Genomic DNA, 27,740 nt, shown 5'->3' on the forward strand with positions numbered 1-27,740 from the left:
AATGACGAGAGCAGAGGGAGGAGGCGGGAAGGGGGGGTGACAGGGCTCTGATCTCTCAGATAGGGAGATAGCCACCTGATTCAAATGGCTTGCTTGTTCCCGGCAGTCACTCGATCGGCGTGTGAAGTGACTCCTCTCTTATTTACAATCAAATGCTGCTGCACTGACCTGCCCAACCCAACCCAGGCCAGACCTGTCTCCCCCCTCTCTGCCCTATATTTGCGATGTCTCTCTCTCCCTCCGTCCCTCCCTCCCTCCCTTCCACACATACAGGTGTACTCAGAAACACCGTGATGGAAACTTCCATAGTTGAGGCTCGCTATGATCATACAGTCTGTTGAAATATGAGCTTGTAAAGATCAAGGTGATTTTCCATTTTGCTACCGTTTATCAGCACTTTAAATCACATAAGAGTGATTTAAAGTGCTGCCACTTTGTCAGGTTTTAATGTTGCGTAGTCAGAAATGAATCTGGCAGTAGCAAAAGAAGTTTGTGCAGAATTAATTGTGGAAATATTATGTGCATATTGTGTCGAGACTGACTTCAGCTCCAGCTGCTTATTACAGAGCAGAAGACATATCTGATTCATACAAACACTTCTGTGATACTGCAGTAAAAACATAAGTTCTTCTACCTGCAAACTTTTTGCACCATCAAGACAATAATAAAGTTCATATGGACACTGATAAAGGTCGTGCTTGAGATAATCAACTTTTTATTCCATGGAAGTGATAAACGTCCTTGTTCTGTTTGTAACTGTACTCAAATCCAAAACCAGATTTTCATTTGCAGGCAGACCAGTCAAACACACACACTCAGTTTCTATGAAGCCACGCTGTTGTTGCACATGTAGAATTAATAAACTGACTTCACACATATGCAAGTTTCTCAAGCCTTGGACACTAATACACATTATGAACTATAGATAATGAAAGACCTCAATTTTTCGCCTTAATATTCTTTTTGAACTAACAGTTTGGCACCAGGTGACAACCCACAGTCCATCTTTGCCTTTGGTGGATCCTCCTTTTATATCTAATCACGATACCCTGACCTGCTATCAAGTAACCTGCAAAGTTTGAAATCATCCAGATCCACATTACATGTTTTATTATTTTTTCTACATCTTATTTTGTCCCTGTTCCAACTGATGTGTTATTATTAGTTATTAGTGAAGATCCGCTACATATTGTACAAGTGATTTCCATTTATATTTTCTTTTTTTTTTACTACAATCACAATAGTCCCAGTTAGCTATTATTTGATTTATTGTCCTACAGCTTTCTGCTGTTAGAGCCTGGGTTCCTCACAGAGCTCAAAAAAAATAAAGATAAAAAAAATCTAATTGAAAAGATGTTTTCTTGGTTTATGCCTACTCGAGACAACAGAAGATTTTGCTAAGAGCTACTGAACAGTGTATTTACAGTATTACCCTTCCTGCTGACATGATTTAAAACCTTCAAGGTTCACTTTAAAGGGTTACAGAGAGGAGACGTAATACATTTTCAAAGAGCTAAAATATCCTTACTGTAGAAGAATTGAATTCATAATTTGTGGGAAATAGCAAAAAAATTCTTTCAAATGCGCCTCAGTCTGAGTCAGGGAGAAACAACTCGAGTCGACTGCATCTGGCTGCCTGTCTGTCCGTCTGTAACTGTCCTGTCTGATTATCTCTCCCAGTTGGCCCTGAGGGGACACCCACACTGAAAGAGGCCACTCTTCCATTCAACAACAGCTTCTGTCAGAGATGCAGAGAGAGGGAGCGAGAGGGAGACCTCAGAGTCACCAGCTCCAGAGTAGCCCGATAGTGACTGATGCAATCAATCGAAATCTACGCTGCAGTCAACACCGGCGACTGGGAACGAGGTTTTACGCTTAATAAAAGAAAATTGCTCTTCATACAGTAGGAGCTGAACAAATGCAGAAATGGGAGGACGGGAGGATTTGCACTGAGATCAGATTTTAACCAAACACAGTTGAGGTGTGAACATCCTGTAACTGCATTTTATATATTAGCACAGTTTCATGACATTTATAATCAACCACAGCAGACAAAACAAACCCATGTACAGATATTTAGAATCTAAACGAGCTCAGTGTTAGATTACAGATGTGAGATGTGTTATAATCTGTTGCCTGATGACATTAGAGTTAATTATGACATTATTATCATCTTAAAGCTTAATAGTGTCAGTAAACTGATCACGTCACGGCTTTTACGAACTGTGTTGATGTTAAATGATTTCTAATTAGGCAGAAGTTATGTTGTGAGAAAAACATCCTATGTGTTAAAAACACTTGGCAAATGATTTAAGCCAACAAGCAGAATACAATGTAAGCACAGCAGCAGAGGATCGTGGGTCAGATGAATCATTTAGTGGTGAAAGAGATATGGCATTTCCACAGGGAGGAATGTAATCTGGGGTGATGCTCTGTGTGTCAACAAGATTTGTTCAAACAGCCCAGTGGCGCTGCGTGGAAGCGTCTAAATTCATCAGTGCGTCTGTTACTGAGGCCTGTAACCAAGAAACATCCAGTGACTGACATTTAGGAGGCACTCTGATGCACAAAGTGTTTTTATCTTATACGCTGAATCTGGAAGGAGGAGAAACTAAGGAAAACACAAGTTGGGTGTGTTGTCTGAAGGATGAGCTGGTTTGTATAGGCAGTGTGTGTCTGTCACCTCGGTGTCACTGACAACGCCTCCGAACAACTGCACTGTCTCTATGGCACTCTGTAATATAAGCCAGGCCTTAAAACACATTAACACCTTGTCCCAGAGAGCTGCTTACAAAGAACACATACCCGCGCCGACCGCTGACGTGGAAACGTGAGCTCCTCTAAAACACTGATGTGTTCAGTTCCCAACAAATTTCAGTTTGTCTTAATTGTTTATTTAACGCAGTAACATCACAGGTTGTTCCTGAAGGTGGTAAAGGCGGCATTAAGAACGACGGTGTCACGTTTACTTACAAGTTTAGGAACACTATTAAAATACGTTTTGTATGTCTGTGATGTAAAATTGAAATCAAACACCCAACAAAGAGAATCAGTGTTGGTTAAACTGTCTTAGGAGGTGTTAATTTGGCGACACTGTCTTTGTTGAAACTGGCTGTTTATTTATAATCACATTAAACTCAAACATCCCAGGTCCTCCAAGTACACTAATAAAACAATATTTTATGAGCCGTATTACTTGTTACTTTTCCTAATATTATTGCTCATAAACATGATTTCAGACCGTCGATGGCTAAAATCACATATTTCTTTTTCCTTTATGGTAGTTTGTCAGTTTGTGATAAAAGAAAGTGCTTCAATACTTCCTCACATATTCGGTTTTAATAAGGATTTCATTATTATTATCATTCTTTAGCTGAATCAAGCTAATGTGCAGCCCCACACTGCTGTTTTTTTAAATAGAGATGGATGATAGATTGAAAATATTAATTCTCTTGGGATATTTTAGCTGCAGTGGCCTGTTATTTAATTAAAGTTAATTACATTTATATGTAGGTGTAGCCTAACGACCCCTTTTTTAATATTTACATATTAGTATCAGTTATTTACTCTCCAACATGAGTCTCTGCACCTTTTCATCCACTTTAAACGCACTTTATCTCCACATGCATTTCTGGATGTGTCATATTCTAAAATAGGACAACCCCCCACCGGCCCCCTCCCGGTTTAATGTGCGAGTGGAGTTGTTGGTCAACAGTTGGGTCGGGGGGCCTGGCAGAGGGAGGGAGGCCCGGCAACAATGGACTGTGCTGTTGTATGGAGGGAGAGAGAGAGAGTCAGGCTGATGACACAGTGAAAGAGGTTAGTGTCTATGCTGGGAAATGAGACCAGAGGAGGGGGCCGGGATGGGGTGGGGGGTTCCTGTGTCTGTTGGCTTGTTAATGATGATTCAGTCCCATCAGCTCAACAGCCTTCTCTATCAAGGAATCTGTGAATGCCTACAAACTGCCTCCAGCTTAGAGGAGCCATCACCAAAAAATGCACAACAGTCAAATTCTATTTCAAAACTGCATTTTAATCAGTTCAACCCCCCCCACTCTCAAAGAAATACTGAATAAAAAATGTCTTCTAAATTTCTATTTCTCCAACAGGTAATAAAATAAAAACAGCCTTTTAGTCTCGTTCAGTATCAGATACAATAAAAGGTTCGTTCATTTCGTTCGTGCGTTTTCAACCCGCCCTGATTCCGCAAGTGACGACGCCGAAAATCACCTCAGTCAACGGGATCGAAATCTGCAGAACTGGATCGGTTCTCTGTTTCCACCCTGTCAGCCCATCCGCCCCCTCCCCTCCCGGGTCTGCCAGGCTCCTGGAGCCGGTCATGGGAGGCGGTGAGTCGGGAAAACCCGCTGATGTTCCAGACGAGAAATGTGTTTTTTCCTCAAAGATTTGTTTTTATTTATTTATTATTTAGTGTCTATGAACTGGAAAACGCAGCTTCTCTGATTTCTTTCAGTTGCAGTTTTATTTTCTGCTGCTTCTTCTCGTTTTTATTTATTATTTAATTGTACCTTTTACTTTTGTTTTTACTTTTTTTAAGTAAATCCCACAGAGAAGCTGCTGGATTTGATCCTTTTCTTTTGGATTACACTGAATCTGCTTACGGAACCCCCGCCTTTGCCCTCCTCCTTTTCCTCCCCCACAAGCCCTCCCCAGGCCCGAGGAGGGGACATCAGTAAACACAGTCTCCAAATTTCCGGACAACAAAAGAGCAGCAGACCATGCACCAGCACTTTCACTTGTAGCTGCAGGCCGGTCCCGTACAGTCACTTGTTGCTTCGAGCTGCCTGAACGCGCAAAAGAGCCGAACATCTCCTACAGGAAATAAAACCATTTCACAGAAACACATGAGATGCTTGCATTGTTCATAGTTCCTTATATTCTAATTTAATTTAGAGACAGTTTGTTTAAAGATAAAAATTTGGCCCGGTGCCGTTTTACGCGCCTTCTGCGTAAATTCCAGCCACTTGCTGAACAACCCCCTGTGTCCTCCCCCTCGCTCTGTATCATTATTATTCTGATTATTATTATTATTATTTTTTATTGACCATATAGCTCATGAGTGAAGCTCCTGAGTTGAAGCTGCATTGTCTTCTTCCCAACAGCAGGCAGCAGGCTCAGCAGCGCGCACAGCCAGCCAAGCGTTTGACGTTATTAAATAATAAAGAGATGCTGATCTGCTAGTATTGTTGTGAAGGAAAAAAGGCCAATTAGCTTGTCGTTATACTGTCATTATGGCTGTATTATCTCGAATTAGTTAGTGCATATTGACACTTGCATTTTCCATTTTTTGACTATAGGGTAAATTACTCTCTATATATTGAAACAACAGCACAAATTAATTCATGAATTAATGATTTATTTGTGGGCCACAAACTGGAAAAGTAAATAAATAAAGAGTTAATATGACAAAACTATATTGATTAGTCTAAATATTAGAATTACAAGCAACAATTTTGAGTTTAGGCCAAAAATCTGTCAGAGGCAAACTAAAGTTTAAGTATTAAGAGTGCGGAGTAATAATAGTTTTTGGTAATGACCCTGTTCTTTTCATGCTACTGGACAACAGGCCTCATATTATTGTTTGCCAGCTCGTCTTAGAGAAAAATCCCCCTTCACGCCCCCCTCCATCACCCTGTCTCCCCTCCCGTGCACTTTCTCTTGCCCTATATGCTAATCTCTTGGAGATGTAGCTATGAGTGAAAACTCAGACAGCATTAGTGAAACCTGTTTTACCAGTTCCCAAAGCCAAGAAATAAAAAAAATGACACAGCTGCTTGTGGCTTAATTAAACTACAGTGGTTTATGAAAAGAATAATTATTAATTTCATCACAAAGAGTTTGATAGGGACCGAAGCAAACAAGCTAAACAAAAGAATATTTGTAATTTAATGCAGCCTCACTGAATGTGAGAAGAGATTTTACAAGAGTCAGTCAGAGCCACAGATGATCAGACATGACCCTGAGTTAGCAATGACAGACAGTTAGTGACGGACACCGTGTGAAAAGTAAATGCTAAAAAAGTAGCTAAACACAAGCTACTTATAGTGAAACATCCAGCCAACCATCCTCTTAAAATCACAGCTGCTGCAGACTAACCAGGCTGTGCTGTGCCTGTAATGACCAATCTACTGTATATATGACGCCACCTCATTTTATCCAACATCCACGCACTAAATGCTTCCATGCAGGCTGTATTGTTACACCCCCCTGAGGATGACAGTGAGCTGTAGTTACATTAAAACAAAAACAGCTCCCAAATTGTTAGTTGGTGTTTGTGTAGAGTCGTGATCAGCAGCAAACCGTGAATTCCTTTAATGATGGCACTCTACAAAGCTGTCAGCATCAATGAGCAGAGATGAGAAATGGAGCTCAAGCTGCTGGTGACGTGGTGGGGGAGAAAAGAGGGGATGGGGGAGGAGGTGGGTGAGTGGTGGTGGTGGTGTTATCTGTGAGGGACTGGGTGTCGCAGAGGCTTCGGGTCCCTGAGAATGCAGGCCGAGAGCAGCGCGAGGCTGATGGCATGCTGGTCTGTGTCAGTGTGTGGTCCCATTCAATGGAAGTGAGTGTGTGTGAGTAAGAGAGAGAGAGAGAGAGAGAGAGAGAGAGAGAGAGAGAGAACCCCCTCCACACACACACACACACACACACACACACACCACCCGCTTCCCTTCCCTGCACCTGCGCTAGATCAGCAGGCTACTGGCTGCCATTCAGTCCCTCTACGCTCCACACACACACTGAAACACACACACACTGAAACACACACACACTGAAACACACACACGACAGCTCTCTGCTCTGACAGTTTTTCTATTCAAACATTCTTCCAGTCTTTCTGTGCGATGAAGGCAAAGATGTCAGACAGCCTAAAAAAAAAAAAAAAAAGCTTCTCAGTCCCAGAATAACAAACAACAGAAGAGGAGGACTGGACGTTTTAACTTTTCCTGTCTATTCATTTAGTCCTGGGAGAAGATGGGATTTGCTCATGTGACCATCACCATCACACAAATCAGATGGGAGCTATTTTAAACGCCCTGTCTGCACTGATGTGGCCAAATAAACGAGCTTCCAATCCATTTTCTCCACAAAACAACATTAAAATTGTATTTCTACGCTAATAAAATATAGACCTCATCTAATTATGTTCCCATGAAGAAATAAATAAACTGCTTGTTAAAATGATTGATGTGTCTTTCTATTAAAAGAACAATTAATTAGCAAGTGACAGCAAACACTTCGGTGGAGAATTAGCACGAATAGATGTTTAATTATATTAAAAAGGCATAAATAAAAGTTTAACACACACACTAGTCCCGACAGGCCTCTGTAGGATCCACAAAATAGCTGGTTCGATAATGAAAATGTAATTACCTTCTCGATGTAAAGTACAATCTATGTGCTGAAGTAAACCCAGGAAACGCACAAGTGGACCACTTCATGTGCGGGTGACGTCATGCCCCCTCCTTCTTATTATCTGCAACGTGGTGAAAAAGGAAAGTGGCTCTTGTGGGATTACAGGCCACTAAGCTCGTTTTGTTTGTGCCTCTGTGTGTGTGTGTGTGTGTGTGTGTGTGTGTGTGTGTGTGTGTGTAGGGGGGTCATCTGACCTAATTTTAAAAACCATATAATCTCAATAACAAACATAGGATTTGGAAAGCGGCCAGTACGCGCAGTGGACCGAACCCTGTCCTCACACTATCCACCAACTGTATCTTTACTTTTTTAAAACAGACTTCCTGCTTCTTGTGTCCTGTTCAGGAAGGTTCGTGACCTGCTGTGACCCACATTACTCCTAAAATAAACAGTATTTTATTCGTATTAACATGTTCAATGAAACTTCAACTGAACATTTCTGCAGCTGTCGTACTGTGATAAAGGCCCGAGCCCGACACACACACACCAGGTTATCACAGATAACATCTGGGAGCTTATTTATTTATTTATTTATTTTTAAACCGGGTGCAAAAAAAAAAAAAAAAGAAAAAGCAGAGGCGCGCGCTTACCACCTGTTGCAGTCCAAATATCCTCGAGCTGCGACAGCCAGACTGCACGCAAGCAACAGAGGGGGAGATGGATGGATGGATGGGTGGGTGGATGAAAGGATGGAGGGGAACACCTTCTCCGAGCCTCCTCGCTTCTACCTACATCACACCGAACACACCTGGCTGCCCGCGCTGCTTTACTTCAGGATGACTGACCCACCCAACATGTCGCAGGGCCCCTGACTCCAGATCCAGCGACTGTCTGCGCTCTTAATGCGTCTTTACGCGTCTTTACTGTTTGAACAGCAGCGCCCGTGAACTCAAAGCGCCTCTGAGATTAAATCACGTTTTGGAAAAGCGCAGGGGTGAAATGCGGGCTAATATTTTTCTACTGAGATAACACGATAGGAGCGAGCATGTGTTTCAGTTTGTGGCTACTTGGCTTCACTCAAATGGGAAAGCTGCTAATTCACAAAGCGTTTTAAAATCTATTTAAAGCAGGATTTGTTTTCAATAAATAAATAAATATATATACATATAAATAAAAGTGGCTCTGGTTTTGTTTGGACTTGTTTCTGCAGCAGCCTGGGCCTCCAGTGCACCCATCGTGTCAACATCCACCTTTACAGGCGTTACAAATGCAGCCTTTTATGACACAGCACAGAAAATACGAGCTGATCTTCAAATACATCAAGTATTCTCTGCATCAATTCAAACTGATTTTCCACCACATCAAAAGCTGCAGCGCTCAGCCGGGAAGAAAACACTCATTTCGCGGGGCCTCGGGGCCTGCAGGGGCCCGGTGATGATGGGGAGAGGAGAAAGAGACTTGAATGCATCTTTACTTGTCAGAGCTTTGAAAAACAATTTGTTTATCATCGGTGTTCGCGGCTATTACAACCAATTCAGCTGCTCAATCAATAATTAATAGGGAGACCAACGATCCTTTGACCTCTTGAGAGAGAGAGAGGGAGGAAGAGAGAGGGTGAGGGGGGGAGTGGACGGATAAATACCGAGGGGCCTCTTCAAATATTCATCTGCCGGTTAATGTGAGCTCAGGTCCCCGGGGACCCAGCCTGCAAGACACAACGGCCCTAATCTACCTCACTGTGCGCACACACGCACACACACACACACACACACACACACACACACACACACACACACTCCCCCCAGATTTAAAACCGTTAGTTAAATTCAGGGAGCTGTTAGCTCATCGTCAGGATTATTATTATAGCAGCCTGGTTGGCAGAGAGTTGCATGGGAACATTTTGAGAACCGGTTCTCTGCGTGTGTGTGTGTGTGTGTGTGTGTGTGTGTGTGTGTGTGTGTGTGTGTGTGTGTGTGTGTGTGTGTGTGTGTGTGTTTTTAAAGCAGGAATAAGACGGTGGTGGTTTTGAACCGAGAGTCAGCGGAGAGCTTGAACCGTGAGAACCGGGGTTAACGGGGAAACAGCAGGGCCCGTTGATTAAACATTAAATTAAAATGGCCTCACTCGAGACTCTGTGTCTGTGTGCAGCTTTTACTTTGCGGGAGAAAAAACGCATCTCGACTGGTCCCGCTCTCCTGACTCTTTTCATGAGGGCTCACCTTCAATTTAGACCTAATTGAACATTTAGGCTGATAAGCCAACTATGTGATTTGAAGCAGGGGGGGAAATAAAAACAGCAGAAATAAATCCCACATCTTATGAGATGAAACCAAACAACCAGAGGAAACAAGTGCTCAGCTCATGAGATGAAGCTGCTGCAAACACTCCTACATAACCAGATATGTAACATGTCAAGTGTCCCTAGAAATTAAAAATCCACCAGTGACATTTACACAAAAGTCAGGCTGATAAATCTGACTTAGATAATAAATGTCATTCTTGTTTCCACTTCAACAACAGGCCCCAAAATACCAACAAGGCTGCAAATAGAATAATCTAATTAACTTCATTAAAAACTAAAAGTAGATCTTTTAAACACACAATTTATGCTTTAACAGCAATGCTGATTCATTTTTGGATTGATTATAGAAGAGGAGAAATGAGTCGATACCTGGGGATGTTGAGCATTTGGGTGGAAAACTCTTCCCCTTTTTAGGAAACAGGCAACAAGCTTTGGCTTGATGGGGCCATCGGCAGGCACTAGAAAATAGAAACGTGATTAACCACGACGAACAAGCTGGGTGATCGACTTTTACTTTAGTTGTTTTTTTGTTTTTTGTTTTTTGGATGAGTGGAGTTAAAAGGAGAAATTTTCCCCTCAAACTCTTATTTCTGTTAATTAAGTGCAACATGTTATATTAAGAAAAATGTCAATGTGTTGAATTTACAGTCAAATAAGGTGACAGACAGCTGACAACATGTGATGACAGCATGACAGTGAAATAAAATCAAAACTCAAACAATTTCAAGTATCCAAATTTCCAAAATTTATTCATTTCAAACTGCATATTGAAAAAAAATATACTCAGCTGAAATTGTAACTGTTATAAGGATGGTATTAGTTCCGGTATATATATACATGGAGTGGTTGGCTTCTGCGTACAGGCCACAATTTTTAAAATACAACTACGGGAATGAATTTTTTGAAATAAAAACTTAAAATATCACAGTAAATATACAGAAATTGTACAAATCAATTAGAAAATAAAGAGCACAAGCGTCATATCTCTAACAGATGAAAAGTGGGAGACGGAAATATAAATTAACAACCTATATTTTAAGCTGCATGAGAAAAAAAAAGTGTCTTATCTTTAAAAAAAAAATTTAAATGTTTAGTAATATTGACCTTAAATGAAAAAACAGTATTACCTGCTTCGTTTTATGTCCCTTTTCTTTCCAATGTTTGCAGTAATAAAAGGAGCATTAACTGATCGCCCCCATTTCATTCCCAGTTCTGCCATTTTTCACTGTTAATATTTTCTGCAGAACTGGAGTTGCTTTATATATAAAAAAAAAAAAAAGAAAAGAAAATGCAACCTCTTGCCGTTTAACAAACAATTTCATCTGATTGTAATGTTTCTTTGATAAATACTGTACAAAAGGTGTTTGCAATAATAAAACATTTGATTGCGACTCCCACTTTCTAGTGTTCCAAACTTCATCCACCAGTGAGGATGGGATTTCCTACCCTTCCTCTAGAGCTTCCTTAGAATAAAATGAAAGAAAAAAAAAGAGTCGTGTGTCCTTTTCCCGGAGACTTCTATACAACTTTTCCCACCCCGAAATTTTTCTGTACAAAAATAGTCCAGCGTTAAGTAGTCCACAGTTTCTCTTATAAAAGTTCTTTTTCTCTCTCTCTCTCTGCTTTTGTGTCTCTTACATGTGAGTTAACGGCAGCGTGCCGTTGATCGTCGTCCCGGGCACGGTGCTCTGGTAGTGCCCGGACATGTGTAGCCTGGTCTGGACGGTCTGCTCGCTGACCTCCGCCCCGGGCAGGTACATGCTGATCATGTCCCTCAGATCTCCGCTTTGGCAGCCCGGGGCGGCCCGGTGGGACGACGAGGTGACGACGGGCGGGCTGGAGCTGCTGGACTCGGACTTGACCACCGAGGAGGGCCCCATGGAGCCCAGGGCGGTCATCCCCGGCGTGGTTTGCTGGGAATAGGACATGGAGTAGGTAGGGGAGCCGTTCATGTAGCTCTGGGAGCTGGTCATGGTGTTGTACTGCAGGGCGTTCATGTCGTAGCGGTGCATGGACTGCATCTGACTCGGGTTGTGCGCGTTCAGCCCCGGGTGCTGGTAGCTCAGCTGGTCCTGCATCATGCCGTAGCCCCCGTTGGCCCAGCCGTTCATGTGCGCCGCGTAAGTGTCCATCCGCTGGTTCACCCCACCGCCCAGTCCGCCCCCCACCCCTACACCGACTCCAGTCCCCATCCCGTTTCCTCCTGGAGCCAGCAGCCCGCCGGGCAAGGTGTACTTGTCCTTCTTCATGAGGGTCTTGGTTTTCCGCCGGGGCCGGTATTTATAATCCGGGTGCTCCTTCATGTGCAGGGCCCGCAGCCTCTTGGCTTCGTCGATGAAAGGTCTCTTCTCGCTCTCCGACAGAAGTTTCCACTCGGCTCCCAGTCTCTTGCTTATCTCCGAGTTGTGCATTTTGGGATTTTCTTGCGCCATCTTCCTCCTCTGTCCCCGGGACCACACCATGAACGCGTTCATGGGTCTCTTGACCCGCTCCTGACTGTTTTTCTGGTTGTTGCCGGTACCGGACGTGTTGGTGTTGCCCGTGCCCCCCGTGTTGGTCTGGGGAGCTGGGGGCTTCAGTTCAGTCTCCATCATGTTATACATCAGGAACAGCTTTTAGTTGGAGCTCCCGAGCAGAAGAAAAAACACAGAGGCAAACTCCACAAGCCAGAGACAGGACAGTGAGGCGCGCAGGGCTGCAGCTGAGTGTTACCTGTCGATTTTCTCTGCAACTTTTCTCTGGACACACACACACACATATACACACACACACACCAGTAAAAAAATGAAGAAGAAGAAGGAGGAGAGAAAAAAATAAATAAAAAAAAAACAACAAGCACCAAGCCGCGTCTCCACACACTCTCCCTCTCTCCCTCTCGGTGAGTGTGCGTCAAAGTGTGTGCGTGAGTGTGTGTGACAGAGAGCCTTCTCCCAATAGGTCCCTGCTATGTTGTGTCCACAAAACTTCTCCCGTGGCTTCTCCGAAAAAGCATCAACAAACTGTACTTTTTCGCCTCTGTCCGCCTGAGCCTTGACAACTCCAGTTAGTTTTTGAACAAGTTAATAGACAACCATTCATGTGACGGGGCTGTCAGCGAATAAATGGCTTCGACCTGGCCAATCAGAGCCGGCCTGCTCCTCTGACACACCAATGGGAGACCTTAATTAGCATAAAGAGGCGGGGTCTGCTCTGCCCCGAGACACGCACATAACACGCACACTCTGGCTGCCCATATGAGCAAATACAGAGCACATATTTACTATTTCCAGCCTCATAGAGACTTTTCTCTGGAAACATACACATATTGGTGCTTCATGATCATTTCCTGACATTGAACAGAGGAAGTAGAAGAAGAAGTTGCAAAAGCTTGTTGTCAGTTGTGGGGGAAGTGTTTTTTAAATGTGAGAAAACTAAGAGAAAATCTTCCTAAAATAAAAATAAGTGTGATAAATAAGGTGTTGTTTTTTTTTTTGTTAATTTTCTTATAAAACACGTCGTTTTAATTCTAACAATAAATTTCCAAACACAGCAAAAAAAGACACAGATGAGCTAAAAGTTCAATGAATTCATCACATGTCCATTATCATCAGGTGGAAACTGTTTGGCCCTGACATTATGTCCCGGCCCGTGTCACTGCTGTGTGCTCCAAATGAAAAAGTCACTAATTCCCCCACTTACCGCCCCAATAACATAACAACACTTAAATAAACTTTGGTAGCATAGTCAAAAGCTCTGAATAGCGCTGGTGTGTGTGTGGGTGTGTGGGGGGGGGGGGGGGGGAGCCACGGCTGGTTTTTAGCTTGAAAAGAGGAAAGGTAATCCAAGATGTTTCCCCCAGTCCTTTTGTTTAGTGAAGTTGAATGCCAACACACAGAAGGCAGACGGGCTCATCTCACCACAAATAAGCGGTTTTTGTTTGGGATGTTGTCGCTACATCTGTCCGGACAAAGACTCGACTCCACTCCACTTCCACCGCCACAGTGCTGCTGTTGTTGTGGGGGCTTTGGAGACGGCCTACCGGGGACGCGAGGGGTGCACGAATAAAAAAAAAAAGGTGAGGAATATTTTAAGAGAAAGTGTGTGTGTGTGTGTGTGTGTGTGTGTGTGGCACAAGAGGCGCAGCTCGTTCATATCGGAGCGAACAAGCGCGTCAGCCAATTAGTGAGACTGGAAATGAAAGAGAAGCGTCCACCTGCTTCACTTTCCTCTGGATCAAACCACCAGAGCCCGATTATTACAACACGGAACCGTCAGAGCAGCGTTTAAAGCCGCCTCCTTCTCTCATCATAGTCTTAATGTTCAATACGACTAAAGTTTTTCAGGTTGGGGCTGTTGGTGCCACTTGTTATTGGTTGTTGTTTTTTTTTTTCCATCTGAGGGCAAAGCGTCCTGCTGCGTGGCACCAGCGCCGCCTACTGGACACAGGGAGGACTACGCGCAACTCCAAAAAAGCCTGTGCAGGTTTCTCTCTAAGTGGAGGGAATGAAAAGAGGATTTCTGTTTTTAGATGCTCCGTTAAAGACGCTAGAATATTATTTATAATATATATATATGAGCCAACAACACACGGTAGGATTTAAAGTGCTGCAAACAGCGCGCAGCCTGTCTGCATCTGCACGCCAGACAATCCCAATAATTAAAGCTAGATCAAGTACATACACCTGAAATTATTTAATTTAAATTCCCGTCTCTAGATTAAATTATAATTGAAAGTGAATAGATCAAGCCTTATTATTTTGTTTTAGTCATTTGATAATAAATGGAGGAGCGGAGCCCCCGTGATCTCATTATGCCGGCCCCGGCAACCTTACATAAGATTCATCTTGTGCTTAATAGGCTGCGAGAGGCGACACATGCAGCTCGGTCCATTATAATGCAAGGTTGAAATGGGCCGCTCGGCTGCTATCTGCATCTGAGTGTGTTCCCCGCTACCTCTAATCTGCTTATGATAATAAAGGAACAGCGGGGCCCTGCAGCTCTCTGAAAGCAGGCCCCAGCCAGCCGGGAATGGCCCTGCATCCACAATCATTCTGAATTAAAGCCGTTGTTTGACAAAAACCAGGAGAAAGTAGCGGGGCGGCTTCCTCGGACCACTTGTAAACCCCCTGCTACACCAGGTTGGGATGGATACAGAAAATACAGCGAGCAGCACGCTGTGATATCAAACTACTGTTTTTGTGGACGCGCACATTTAGGTGATGTGATCTGTGCAAAAACAAGAAACAAAAAGAGCAACTGGAAAATAAAATCACTGTTTTCCAGCCGAGAGCGCGATGAGAAATCCCGTTTGATGAAAAGTGACAATATGAAAATATAAAAACTGAATCGAGGCGTGAAACTGTTCAAAGAAGTTAACACGGATAAAATAATAAAATGTGAAGACGCGCAGGCAAAATATACAAAAAGCTAATTTATATAAAGTGAAACGAAATAAACATGGCAATGGGAAATAAACATGGCAATGGGAAATAAACATGGCAATGGGAAAGGCAGATTTTTAGGTGAAATGGGAAATAAGCCTGTCTATTCTTGCCACTAGGGGCCGTACCAGGGGCTGGAGACACGGCCAGAAAAAACACTTGATCCGAACATTAAGAAACCACGTCTGAAAATATTCGTGGAAAATATATATTTAGGTGATATCTATAAAATACATGTGCTCTGAATATGTGAACGCATCAGTGAGGATTTAGAAACACGTTTAATTGAAGTGACTTGTTGTTTGTTTGTTTGTTTTATTTCGAAATTGATGTAATAAAGAATTATCTGTTGTAGTGTAATGATCAATTATCTTACGCTGATCAAGCTGTAAAATTAGCAGGAGACCGTTTAATGACCTAAAATATAAATAAAAATGTTAAAATCCAAACTTGGTTTGGATTTTAAAACGTGAGGTTCGCAATATAAAGTGTCTCTAATAAACTAGTAAAATGTCAAACTGTTTCTGGAAGAGTAAAACTAATTAAATAGAGTTAAATTATAGTGAGATGATTATTAGCTGCAGATTTCATGATCAGAAATGTTCTGGTCCGTGTGGAGTAAAAACCCAAACTGGCAACAACTCAGCAGCCAGTCAGGCTCATGATGCGGTGTCATTCCTCAGCACTGTATGTTTAACACACACACACACACACACACACACACGCACACACCGACAGACACGCACACGCTGACATACACACCGACACACACACACACACACACACACACACACACACACACGGCTTCTCTCCACCAGACTCCAACTTACTGCCAGTTTGGGAGTTGTCTTCCTCTCGTCTTGATTGGCAGAAATTAAACAAGATGCCATTTCGTTCAACCTCCACCAAGCCTTCATCCCGGTGAGGCAGCCTCAGTGTGTCCGGGGCACAGCTCCAAACGCCGGCCGTAAAAGAGTCCACCCGGCACCGTCCGCATGTTTCACCCCCGATAGTCCGCGCGTTTTTGATCCGTCAGCCGGCGCGCTTTGGTCGGCGTGCAGCCCCGCGGTACCCCGCTGTCTGTCTGGAGCTCCGCTGTCTTCTCTCCGCTAGCCCTGCAACAAGAAAAGCCGTTTATGGCGACACACAATGTGAAAAGGGGGCCGATTTAAAAAGGAGAAGAATGCAAGCAAGAACAACAAAAGTCAGTTATAGCAAAGTCTATGCCTCTCCTCTCCTATCTTCCACCCCCTAGCTTAGCCCACATAATGAGCAGGAAAAAGCTTTATATTTTGTTCACTGGGTATTCACAGATAATTTGAAGCCATTGTTTCTGCCACAGATGGTTCTTTTTAATAAAGTACAATAACGGTGCTCTTTGTGAATAGCGAGCCCACAATAAAAATCTAAAGCGTCCTCCTGAATAACCATTTTGTTCTCTCTTGTATAGGCCGAACAAAAGCGCCAGTGAGGTAATGGCCTGCCTTATTGAAAGCCTCAGAATGGGGATTTGATAAAGATTTTTTTCGCTCCTTTTTCCTTTTTGCACAAAGTACACGGCAATGTCAAAGAGAAAGTGACACGGCATGAAAAAGAAAAAGGCTCCAAAAAGTTCTTCCCGTTGCAAGTTACAGGGATCTTTATGACCATTATCCTTATTAGTATTATTATTATTTTATTATTGCTATTGGCATTCAATAACTTCATGCAAAAGTCAGAGGTGATGGTGTTTTGTGGGGCTGCAGCTGCAGGTCAGGTGCTGGCCTGTTATGGATTTGACAATGGAGTTTAATTCTAGCCCTTTCCACCACAGCCTCCCTGAAAATACTGCATGCCCTTAAAGCATTGATAAGGCACTGTGAAATGTCATAAACGCATGGATGTTAATAGGTGAGAAATCAGGTAGACTAATGTAAGGTGCCGGGGTTGAGAGGCACGCCTGCAGGTATGTGCATCCAAGACGTATAGTGTTGGCTCCTGGATCGAGTCACCTCAGTCTGCCCACGGTTGATGTAATTTGTAATTAACTCATGGCTAATCAATAAAGCTTTTAACAGAGGACACAATAGACACACAGGGGATGATCCCAAGCCAAACATATTGGATGTCAGTGATCGTTACAAGGTAAGGACAACCTGTCTATCACTCGGGCTGGGAGGTGAGGGTGGAAGGGGGGTCAGCAGGAGAGGATACAGGGGCACTAGATGTGGGGATGAGGGGTGAGCACGACAGAGAAACGAATACAGAAAAGGAGGGAAGAGGGCAGAGAGGAGAAAGGGGGATAAAGGGGGGAATAATAGAGGACAGGAAAGGTGAGGAGAAGAGAGCAAAGAATCCCATTTCTGCTCGTCTGGCATCGTTCATAGAGCTACACACACGGAGAATCAGTTTCCTCCTGTAGCCAATATCTCCCAGCTTCAGCCTTATAGCTTAACATGTGTACGTCGACACACATGCAGTGGATTAAGAACAAGGCCTCACACCGCACAATATCACACAGGAAGTATAAAAACATTTGGTCAGATATATTCTCACATCAAAATGCAAATGCCTGTGCACATACAAAACAAATGCACAAGGCAGAATAAATAACCACTTTGTTACATGCAGGAAAACTAAAGCCAATAAAAAGTTGATGTCTCCGGCACTGTTGTCAACCTGCTCACAGTTTCTCTCCATGTCCTTGCAAATGCAAAAGCTAGTTGTTGCAGTTATTCGACCAGACACAATCTACTGTGACAGGTGGTTGTAACAGTTGATTTACTAAACAAATTTGTATTAATTTTACTAATAAATGCCTATTTTGTTGAAATATGTTTAATTTTCTGCAAAACAAACATCACCTAGCAACATTTTTCTGGCTAAAATCCACTTGCACAAATGCAAACAACAGAAAATCAATGAGAACGAAAACAGCTACAGCTGAGCTTACAAGTGAATTACATGTACAATGAAGGATTCGAAGATACTCGGTTGTTGACAGCTGATTTCTAGAAGTGTAGGACCAACTAGTCACAGTGAAAAAGAGGCAAGAAGAGCAGCAGAATATGTGTGTTTGATGAAAGATGAGAGACAAACAAAGAAGCAGAGGAAGAGAAGAGAGAGGATCAGTGCTCACAGTGTGAATGGGCTTAGCAGTAAAGAAATATGACTTTGGCTCTTTATCTGATCAATCTGTGCCTTATAAGCTAAATCATAGAAATACCACTCACATTAGAGAGCGTGAGCACTTTTAATTATAAACCCATCCACAGTGGCCAGGGAATGTGATAGCATGAAGAAGAGAGAGAGAGAGAGAGAGAGAGAGAGAGACAGTCCACTGGCATCAAGAGAGCCTTTAGAAAAATTCAGCATCATCACTGAATGCTAATGCATTTTACATTGAGACTGGCCATTAACATACACACACGTATACACACACACACACACACACACACACATTTATATTATACACACGTTAGCACTTCCATATGCATGAGAGCCGACACATTTTCTGCGCCTGTTTTGTGTGTTTTCTCACAGCTCGGCCTGATGAGAGATCCACAGTGGGCTTTTCTCCCATTGTGTACCTGCATAGCATTGTGTGTGTGTGTGTGTGTGTGTGTGTGTGTGATACAGACACACTGACACAGTAATCAGTGAAAAGGGGGGCCCTGTTGAAGGAGACTTGGCCAGCCAGCTGTCAATCACATCTCACACACACACACACACACACACACACACACACACACACACACACACACACACACACACACAATATTCATTCATGAATGCTGCTCTACTTCAATTTGATTAAAAATCCTGTAGTAACATTATCAAACGGCTGCTTTAGGGCTCATGCTGGGACAGTATTGTGGTTCACAAGTATGTTGAATATGGTGACTTCAAGTCTGCTTTACAAGACGTGCTCCCTCTGACCAACGGCCCTGAAATCTCTAATCTTCAAGTTTCATTAGTATTTACCTTATACAAGATCAGCCTTAAACACAATTTAAGAGAGAATTATTAAAAGTAAAGAGCTGATCAGTTCACAAAAGTTTGATTTAAACCTTTGTGAAATGTTTCACCAATAAGAAAACTCCCTTCCCAAACTAAACCATCCTTTTCTCCCATCTGAAGCTTTTATTAAGTGAATTAATCTGCAAAATATGGTGTTAAGATGTCTTGTATGACAGAATAAATCCCATATGCCTACTCAGATGATGATGATGATGATGATTCTTGTTGTCAGTCAACTTTGCAGCATCTATCTTAATATGAGCAGTGAAGTCACCTGAAGAGTGCATTGGTGCGCCTGCTATTAAATTTCTATTAACGTGCATTGAAACACAGAATATGTGATCATCCAGAGCAATAGGTGACAAGGTGAAAGTTTGACTCGCGGCTGTAATTTGCCCCTTTCTGTCCCTCTCCAGATGATGTAATGCACAGCTTTGATGTTGCTTTACAAGTTTCGGTGTGGACGGACAACTTTTCAAAAAAGACTTGAAAATGCTAGTGTGGACATAAATTTCCATATGTAAACTGCATTTTCACATTTATCTGTAGTATGGACATGGTCAGACTTTGAAAAGTGCAGGACAGACACTGTGAAGCTGAGGATTAGAGCTTTAAAGATACTAAAATGCTGACCACCATCAGAGGGAAGATGGCTGGTCAGTCCCACAGCTGTTTGTTCAGGAAGCAGGCACACAGACACAGCTGTCAGATATTTGCACAACACACTTCAACAGAATCTCATTAATGAAGAATGCAGCATAAACAGTTTAAACAGAGCAGACACTGAAAGTTTCTGCTGGCTGCCTGCTTTGTTATAAGCCACCATGATTTCCAGGGAGGGTTCATTCAAGTAATTTGTTGATTGTATTTAAAAATTATAGGCTGGATGTTTGAGGTGACAACTAAAACATTTTTAATCTAATATGATTTTCCAAACTGTTTTTGGAGTTTTAAATAATCTAAAACTGTTTCAGTATCTGAGAGATTAGAATAAATAAATAATAATAATATGACATCACACTCATTTTGACAAACAAAGCAACACACGGATGGCATCAGGAGATATTTGGGACAAGTGGTGACTCACAATGAGCACCTACTGTAAATACAACAAACACATTTCAAGATCGATATATAAATATAGATCTAAATATATTTGTCTACTAACAAGGAGATAAACTGTGCATTGCTTTCTACGTTCAGCATTCTGATATACTACATAAAAACTAAGACCCCAAATAAGAAAGCTGTTAAATTTCTCTGTAGGCATCCAAACATTTATCATAAAGGTTAAAGATTAAAGATTAAATATGAAATTAAGCCGGTTGGGTAACTGAATGCAGTCACCAGTGACTTAGATGATACTGTTGATGGTGATAAAAATGTCATTTTAGCACATTTAGTATTTATGTATCAGTATCATACTGATTAAGTACTTGATTACAAACAAACTCGTATCATTTGAGTGCCGCTTCCTAAAACTGTGATGTTGACTGATGGTTACTAATGCTAAAGTCAAATTATGTAAGTGACATGATTAAACCAACGTATCATGATCATCGGAGTGATCATAAGTACATAAATACAGAAACCTCATCATGGGATAAGAGACAGACATCATATTAAGATGATGATGTATGTTGTAACTAACTACATAACATGATTGACAGCTAATAATCATCCAAACCAACAATTAACCTATTACTTATAAGATTGACCAGCATCAAAAACTGTGATCGGCATCTAATGTGGCATTTCAGAGTAAAATAACCCCCCCCCCCAAAGAAAACTTGAAACATCAGAGCCACAGATGAAGTCACAGAGTTGATTGATGGTTATTAATGATCAAAGTCAGATTAGCAAAGGGACTAAGAGGACGACGCTCATCATTTGGGCGACTGTTACGGCAGCTGTATCCGCTGCCACTGAAAAGAGAAGAAACGGCGAACATCTAATTCTGCTTTACAGCCATCTGTCACGTGAGAAGAAGCAACTGATCTCAGAGATTTACCTGAAAACAGACCCACACGAAATCAGGTTCATAAAAAAACAAAACACGGCAGGAGAAATGTTGAAGAGGTGGGTTCAGTCGTTTACTCCTGGCGGCTTCCAACAGGACGTTTCAGTCTTTTATCTTTAATACAGCAAATACTTTGAGTTGTCTAATGCAAGGTGCGAGTTTGCAATGGAACCAGCTTTATTAGTGTTTTCAGTTACACCTACAAGAGGTCAAACTGTATTTTACTGATTCATGTGGAGAAATGTAGGACACGCCGATGGAGGAGTAGCTGCCATGTTTTCTGGTCGCTTTCCCAAGGACACTGATGTAAATACGAGGAGCTAGGAGCCAAAGTAACGACCTATTCTATAAGCTATACCTTATATCATAAGAAAAATAAAACACATTTCAGGTCTCCCAAGCATGAAAACCATTAGGAACCCCTACATCTGACTGTTCCAGTTTTCACAGGAATCAAATTTCTTTATTTAGTACCAGACACAGGCCTCCACACACTCCCACATCAGACACTGCAGCTACATGACACATGTAGACATGTGGGATGTTTCACACTCACTCCATCGTACACTCATCTCTCTCCTCTCTCATCTCTCTCCCGGCCACCACTGGTTTTGTTTACAGGCCAATTTGAATGAGAATGAATCTCTCTCGGATGTTTCTAGAAAGCGGTCTAATCCGCGCAGGCTGCTGCGAGGCCCTGGCCCTTTGTTTGGGATTACTGCAGCTTAGCGCTAGCTAACAATGAGGAGATGAGCAGCTCACCTCATCGCCGCTAATGAAGTGTGGAGAGTCATTTAGCTGTTAGCTAGCTGCTACCGAGACGGGATGATGCCTTCACACACGCCTGCACACACCGAGATACATGCACACGTTAGCGTTGCTGTGAGGACACTGCCTGCTGACATTTATTTTGAACTATTTATCCCACCACTGATCCACACTGAGCCTCTTGAACTCCAGTGTCGACCTCAACCTCTCTTTAAAGTTAGTAACAGAACATCACTGCCTCCGTATGAAGGTGTCCCGCTAATAGTCTGCATCATCTGTTACCACAGACGGGAAACATCTGATGTTCAGAAAATGCTTGTGACTGCACCTGAATATGCTCAACACCTCAGACCTGCCAACGTCTGTGTGTAAAACAGAAGATGTTTCATGTCATAAAATCCTAAATGAACCATAACATGCGCCATAATAAAGAAGAATTAACAAACTGTGCCATTATGGACATACAGTATGCTACCATTAAACAAATGCTGCAACAGGTGAATGTGGAGTCGGTAAGTAAAGAAGTAAAGAAGTAAAGAAGTTAAGAAGTTAAGAAGTAAAGAAGTAAAGAATAGGACTCCTGGAAAACAAAACTGAAAAACATACAGCAGTTGAAATGATCATGTTCATGCTCCCTGGTTTTTATATAAGCCGTGGTCAGCAGAGGCATCAGGGCAACAGGAGACACAGAAAGATTTCAGCTTGGCAGAAACGCCGTGGTCCACACTGAGAGTATGTTGGCCTGTGTTCTGACAAAGTGATTGAGCCTGGCATCTGATTAACAGTGACAGAGGAGAGCAACGAGTTTTGATGTTTATCCAGGTTTAGGGATGATCACAGCAGGATCCGACCCCTGTGATAGACTTAGATATTTAGCTCGGGAATGGTCCTGCTTTGGTAACGGACCAGGACATTCCCCTGGCAGTGTTACACACACACACACACACACACATATATATAGATACAGGTACACACACACAGGAGGAGACAAAGGGTAACAGAGATGTTTCCTCTTCTCTAATATGACTCTCTTCATCATATTCTTGAAAAGAACCATGGCTGTAACTGCGTATGTCAGAGGATCCTAATTAACACACTGAATAACTATATATATATAATATAATACTTTTATATAAAGACGTTTTTAATAACCATTCATCATCTGAATGATGTATAACGGGGAAAAAACACACACAATAAAACCTGATCTGGAGACTTGAACTGACCACTGTCCTGACCCACACACACACTTTACCACCAGTCATCTGTTGGTCATTCACTGTCACAGTTAGGTGTCGTATTTACTGGTGGACAGCACGAGAAACTTGCAGTGTTGACAGACACGTCAATATCTGAGGTTTGTTCTCCTGCTTTTCTGCGTCCATTCTAGTAGCTGCTTACAAAATAAGTCACTCAGAGAAACCACACAGACTTAAGAAGAGAAACATACAGATGTTCGGTACATACTGAACATTTATTTAAAATAACTTCTACTTCTTTTGTGGAAATAGACACAGTTGTATGTGTTACCCTGTCTCTTATAACAGGAAGTGGATGCTTTGGTAAAACTTCAGACTTCATTAACATCAACATTATTATGATAGCAGAATCCAGTTTGTAACTTAAGCAATGAATTGTAACGCTCAGCTACATGCACTTCACACACACACACACACACACAGTCTCATACACAGTTCTTTCATCCTGCAGTATCTCCAAAAGGCCTACAGAAAGTCTAACATCCAGAATCACAGAGTCAACAAGCTGTGAAGTGCAGCAGTCATAAATGATCAGTGTTTATCTTCAGGCTGAGAATCCTCACACCTCACTGATAATGTGTGTGTGTGTTTCTCAACGTGTCCTCAAACACTGTGGTCAGAGCAAGTCGTGACTTAACACTACCTGAACACACGCACACACACACACTTGTCTCCAACCTATTTAAACAGCGGCTGTTGAATTTCACAACCAGCTCATAAAAGACGCAGAACTGCAACTGTGAGGTCTACGGGAAAATAAATCAAGGCTGTTTGCCTAATTCTGTGTGTGTGTGAGTAAAAGGTAAAGAACGTTTTGGCATGTCGGAGACCTTATAAGGGGTATTTACTCCAAGAATAAAGTCATGGCTGCATCTTTCGCTGGGAATCCTATTAAAATCCCACAGTCAGTAATAAGAAAGGGGAAGTGAGTGCAAACATTTTCAGGCCACACGTTTTGTTGGTGATGCTCAAATCTATAAACATAAATGCTATTAAAGGCCTCCACCTTCCAGAATGAAAGGTGGCTGCTCTAGTTTAGGCCTCTCCTCATGCCTGTTGTTCCTAAAACATCCCAAAACACTGTCTAGTGCAAAAGAACATTTAGACTCTGACTGAATAAAGTCCCAAAAATGATTGCACTGATTCACTCACAGTGTTAGTATAGGCAGATCGATTCACACATACAGTTCACAAACTTGCAGACACAGCCGGATGAAGTAATTATATAATCACATTATACTTTCTATGTGGATACAGAAAGTTTATTCATGTTTCACCACGACCTGGAGCAGCTAGGTTTAAATACCTTTCACAGGTAACACACTGTTTTGAGCTGTGGCCGACTGTGGGGACTCACCTTCATTTTAGGGACAAAGGTTTTAATGTTATAGGAAAAGAGTTAGACAAGTAGTGAGACTGATTAAGGTAAATATGTGTGTTTGTTTGCCCTCTACCTCACAGCTGTCATGTGTCTTGTTAACATCTGCTGCCATGTCGCTCTGTGATACTCACACCAACAGCAATCAAAAGATCACACGCTGCCACAGTTTCATCCTGTATCATGTACACACAAGCTCATTAAGCCAGGACCAGCCAGTTGCTGCATCATTTGCCACGTGAAATATGGACTGCAGACATTAGACCGTCTTTAAAGGTAACGCAATCTAACTGGGTTTAAAAGGAAAGGGATGGCCAGTGCTAGCTGTATGTTTTTTATATTTATTTTTTTAATTCTGGTGTTTTATTTTATGAACATCTCTGTGCCACAGCAGATCTGGCTCCGATCATATTGAGGAAACAAAGGCTCTACAACCAGTGAAATAGTTTTCTGCATGACTTTGGCTTTTCTTTTGTGGCCAGTTTACAGGTTTCAGAGGTGAACAGAGTTGGACTCTTTTTGGGCTCTGTTAATTGAGAAGTACCTAAAAATCACTCTTCTCACTCTCTTGTACACAGATAACCATAAAATCCAATCTTCATAACAGCTTTGCGTCTATTACCTCTGATGTGGAAAACTAGTTGACTCCACTGATGTCCACATCATCAGCCCCAATACCAAATATTTCTGGGCTCCCGAACCCAAACAATGCAGGCATCTGCTACCAGACCAATTCTTTAATGGAAAATCTGCCTGCACCCTTCGCTCGCCCATCCAGGCGCTAATGTAAATGAAAAGCATTGGGATGGGGAGTGTTGTTAATGTGTGGACAGGGACAAAAAGCCCAGGTCTGGGGGGTATTGTATTGGCCCTGTGACACACATCTCAATCTCAACACACACACTCACACGCCCAGGTCCTCCTCCTCTTCCCTGTCCTCCATTGATGGTTCCTCAAAATCAATAAAAATGATCTTGGAGTCCATCCACCATTTGGCTGCATCATCTTGGCCTTCTTTAGAATATAGCAGCCATACTGTACAATGGGCCAGCTGAGCGCGTGTAATTTGCCATTGATTTCCCCCCCTACTCCCTCTCTCTTCCTGACTCCTTAGCCCCTAGTCACTGCACACAACACAAAAAACTAACTTCATCATACACCCTGTTAATGCACATGCACAATAACCCTCTTTTCTCCTGCCCTCTGGTAATTTCACCCTCTTTATCTTTTTCGTTTTCTGTCTCTCTTCCCTCCTTTATCTCGTACGTGGTCCCCTCGCTACGTGCTCTGGCCCTATTCCTGAAATCTCTTCACAGGTCACTGTTCTTTCACTGCAGTAATGGACAACTTGTGCAAATGTTGTGTGTACTCAATTCATGTTTTTTTTCCATCTCTCTACCTCTTTTCTTTCTCTGAAGTGAATATCCCACTTTTCTGAAGACATTCATAGTTTCATAAATAATATCTGTTCATCACTGTATAAATTAACATCAAAGCTTCAAAACTAATATTTAGTTTTTTCTTATTCATTAATCTCTTAATCTCAATTCATTGAAATTAACAACTATCTCCACCTCTTCCTGTTTCTGTTATGACTGGTTGAAGATTTGAAACTCATTTTGTAACTACAATGTGAACTTTGGATGGATTTTACACTGGTATGCTGGCAGGTAAGGGTCACTTGTTTTATTAATAGTTTATTTTAGAAATCTTAAAAAAGTGGATCATTATAGAAAATATTCAGCTGCAGCTTACTCGAACAACAAAGCTGCTCAACAGATAGATGGAATATAATTCAAATGCTTTATTATCTATTGATTTTATTACGTTTATTCGACTAAAACAACTAAGCACACAGTGTTCTTTGCTCAACTAAACATGCACAGTAAAATATCTAGTGCATCATTAGGAGTGTAATAATTTATTCTTGGAGCCGATTCATAAATCTGAGTGTCTCATTGTGATGTGAGAACTTCCACAGATACGAAGAGTCACTTTTATTAACCACAATCACTGCAGATGGGTGTTTAAAGAATAAAACGCCAAATAAACTCACCCACACAGATGTTCTGAGTTATTCTGACGGGAGCTTTTCACAGGGAGTAGTTGTTTTTAATTCCCTCAGGTCAGCACACGAGTCAGAATTCTAGCAAAATAGAATGAATACATTACAAACAGCCCAGTCAAAGCTCAAATACTACTCTCTTACTAATACTTACTAATACTCTTTCCTCCTTTATGATTACACACACACGCCACCATTTTTCGTACACGTCTCCCTGTCAGTCACTCGTCTTGCACTCACCCAAAGAAAAATTCTCAAAGACTGTTAATGATGCACAACATCTTCACGCAGCCTTTTTTTTTTTTTTGACTAGTTATCCAACAAGTCGGCTTCAATTTGAAGTTAACTTGTATCTGACAGGAGGCCGATGAGACGACCTTCGACTTGCCTGTGACAGATACTCTCACTAGAAACAGACACATTCTTGGTACATGTTGTACAATTGAGAATGTAATGATTTAGTCCATTTCAGATTAATTTCCCAACTCTTTTCTCAGGTAATTAATTAAAAATCAGGCAGCAGCCAGAAAATAAGTTACACAATCACATCTGAAAATACTGAGGAGGGATTTATGACAGTACAGTGACGACCTTTTCTAAACATGATGATGCTGTTTTTGGCCACAGTCATGAAATGTCCACCCACAGCATTGACGTTTTTATTTAACGTGGTGATGAGGTGTGTTTTCCTGCAGCTTTACACGTCTACAAGGTTGGAAACTGACTTTTCTAATTTGAGTTTGAAATGCCTCAAAGCAGCATCGTGTTGTGAAATCTGCTTAAAATCACGACAAAGACAACGACACATGTTCAACTTAGACTGGAAGCTTAAGAGCATACAACATTCATGTACCAACACACACACACACACACAGGCGTGCACACACAAATACAGACAGCTGTCAGTCAGTCTTTGAGAGTGTGTGTTGTTTGTTAAGTCTAACACTCTGCCTCAGTTTCTCTAAGCCTATTACTGTATTCTTTCTCTGCTGTTCACAACACACACACACGCACACACACTTGGTGCTATCACTAAGACCTTATTCAATAAGCCTGGCGTATCCTCCAGCCATATCGCACATCATTCCCCCTACAAACACACCCGCTGTCTCTCTCACACACACACACACACACACACTCTCACGATATCTGAAT

General features: G+C 42.1%; 1 protein-coding gene and 1 long non-coding RNA gene across 4 annotated transcripts in view; both read right to left on the reverse strand.

Annotated features, from left to right (window-relative positions):
* The window catches only part of LOC113152900, a 65,780-nt gene that overhangs the window by 23,892 nt on the left and 14,148 nt on the right, over positions 1–27,740 (reverse strand). The window contains exons 2-4 of one of the 3 annotated variants that reach the window (XR_003297933.1): positions 26,577–26,666; positions 15,927–16,211; positions 10,046–10,134 (exon numbers count right to left, since the gene is read on the reverse strand). This is a non-coding gene — a long non-coding RNA (uncharacterized LOC113152900). The remainder of the gene's footprint in view (positions 1–10,045; positions 10,135–15,926; positions 16,212–26,576; positions 26,667–27,740) is intronic. The other 2 variants (XR_003297932.1, XR_003297934.1) reach the window with 2 other exon arrangements.
* Positions 10,405–12,736, reverse strand: sox2 (SRY-box transcription factor 2). Its single transcript, XM_026346419.1, has one exon. The coding sequence runs from the start codon at positions 12,277–12,279 to the stop codon at positions 11,311–11,313; it is 969 nt and encodes a 322-aa protein (XP_026202204.1). The 5' UTR covers positions 12,280–12,736; the 3' UTR covers positions 10,405–11,310.

This window comes from Anabas testudineus, chromosome 4, assembly GCF_900324465.2.
Source record: "Anabas testudineus chromosome 4, fAnaTes1.2, whole genome shotgun sequence".
NCBI classification, from domain to species: domain Eukaryota; kingdom Metazoa; phylum Chordata; class Actinopteri; order Anabantiformes; family Anabantidae; genus Anabas; species Anabas testudineus.

Excerpts from the sequence above, each read along its gene's own strand:
- sox2 (XM_026346419.1), bottom strand. The coding sequence starts at position 12,279 with ATGTATAACATGATGGAGACTGAACTGAAGCCCCCAGCTCCCCAGACC.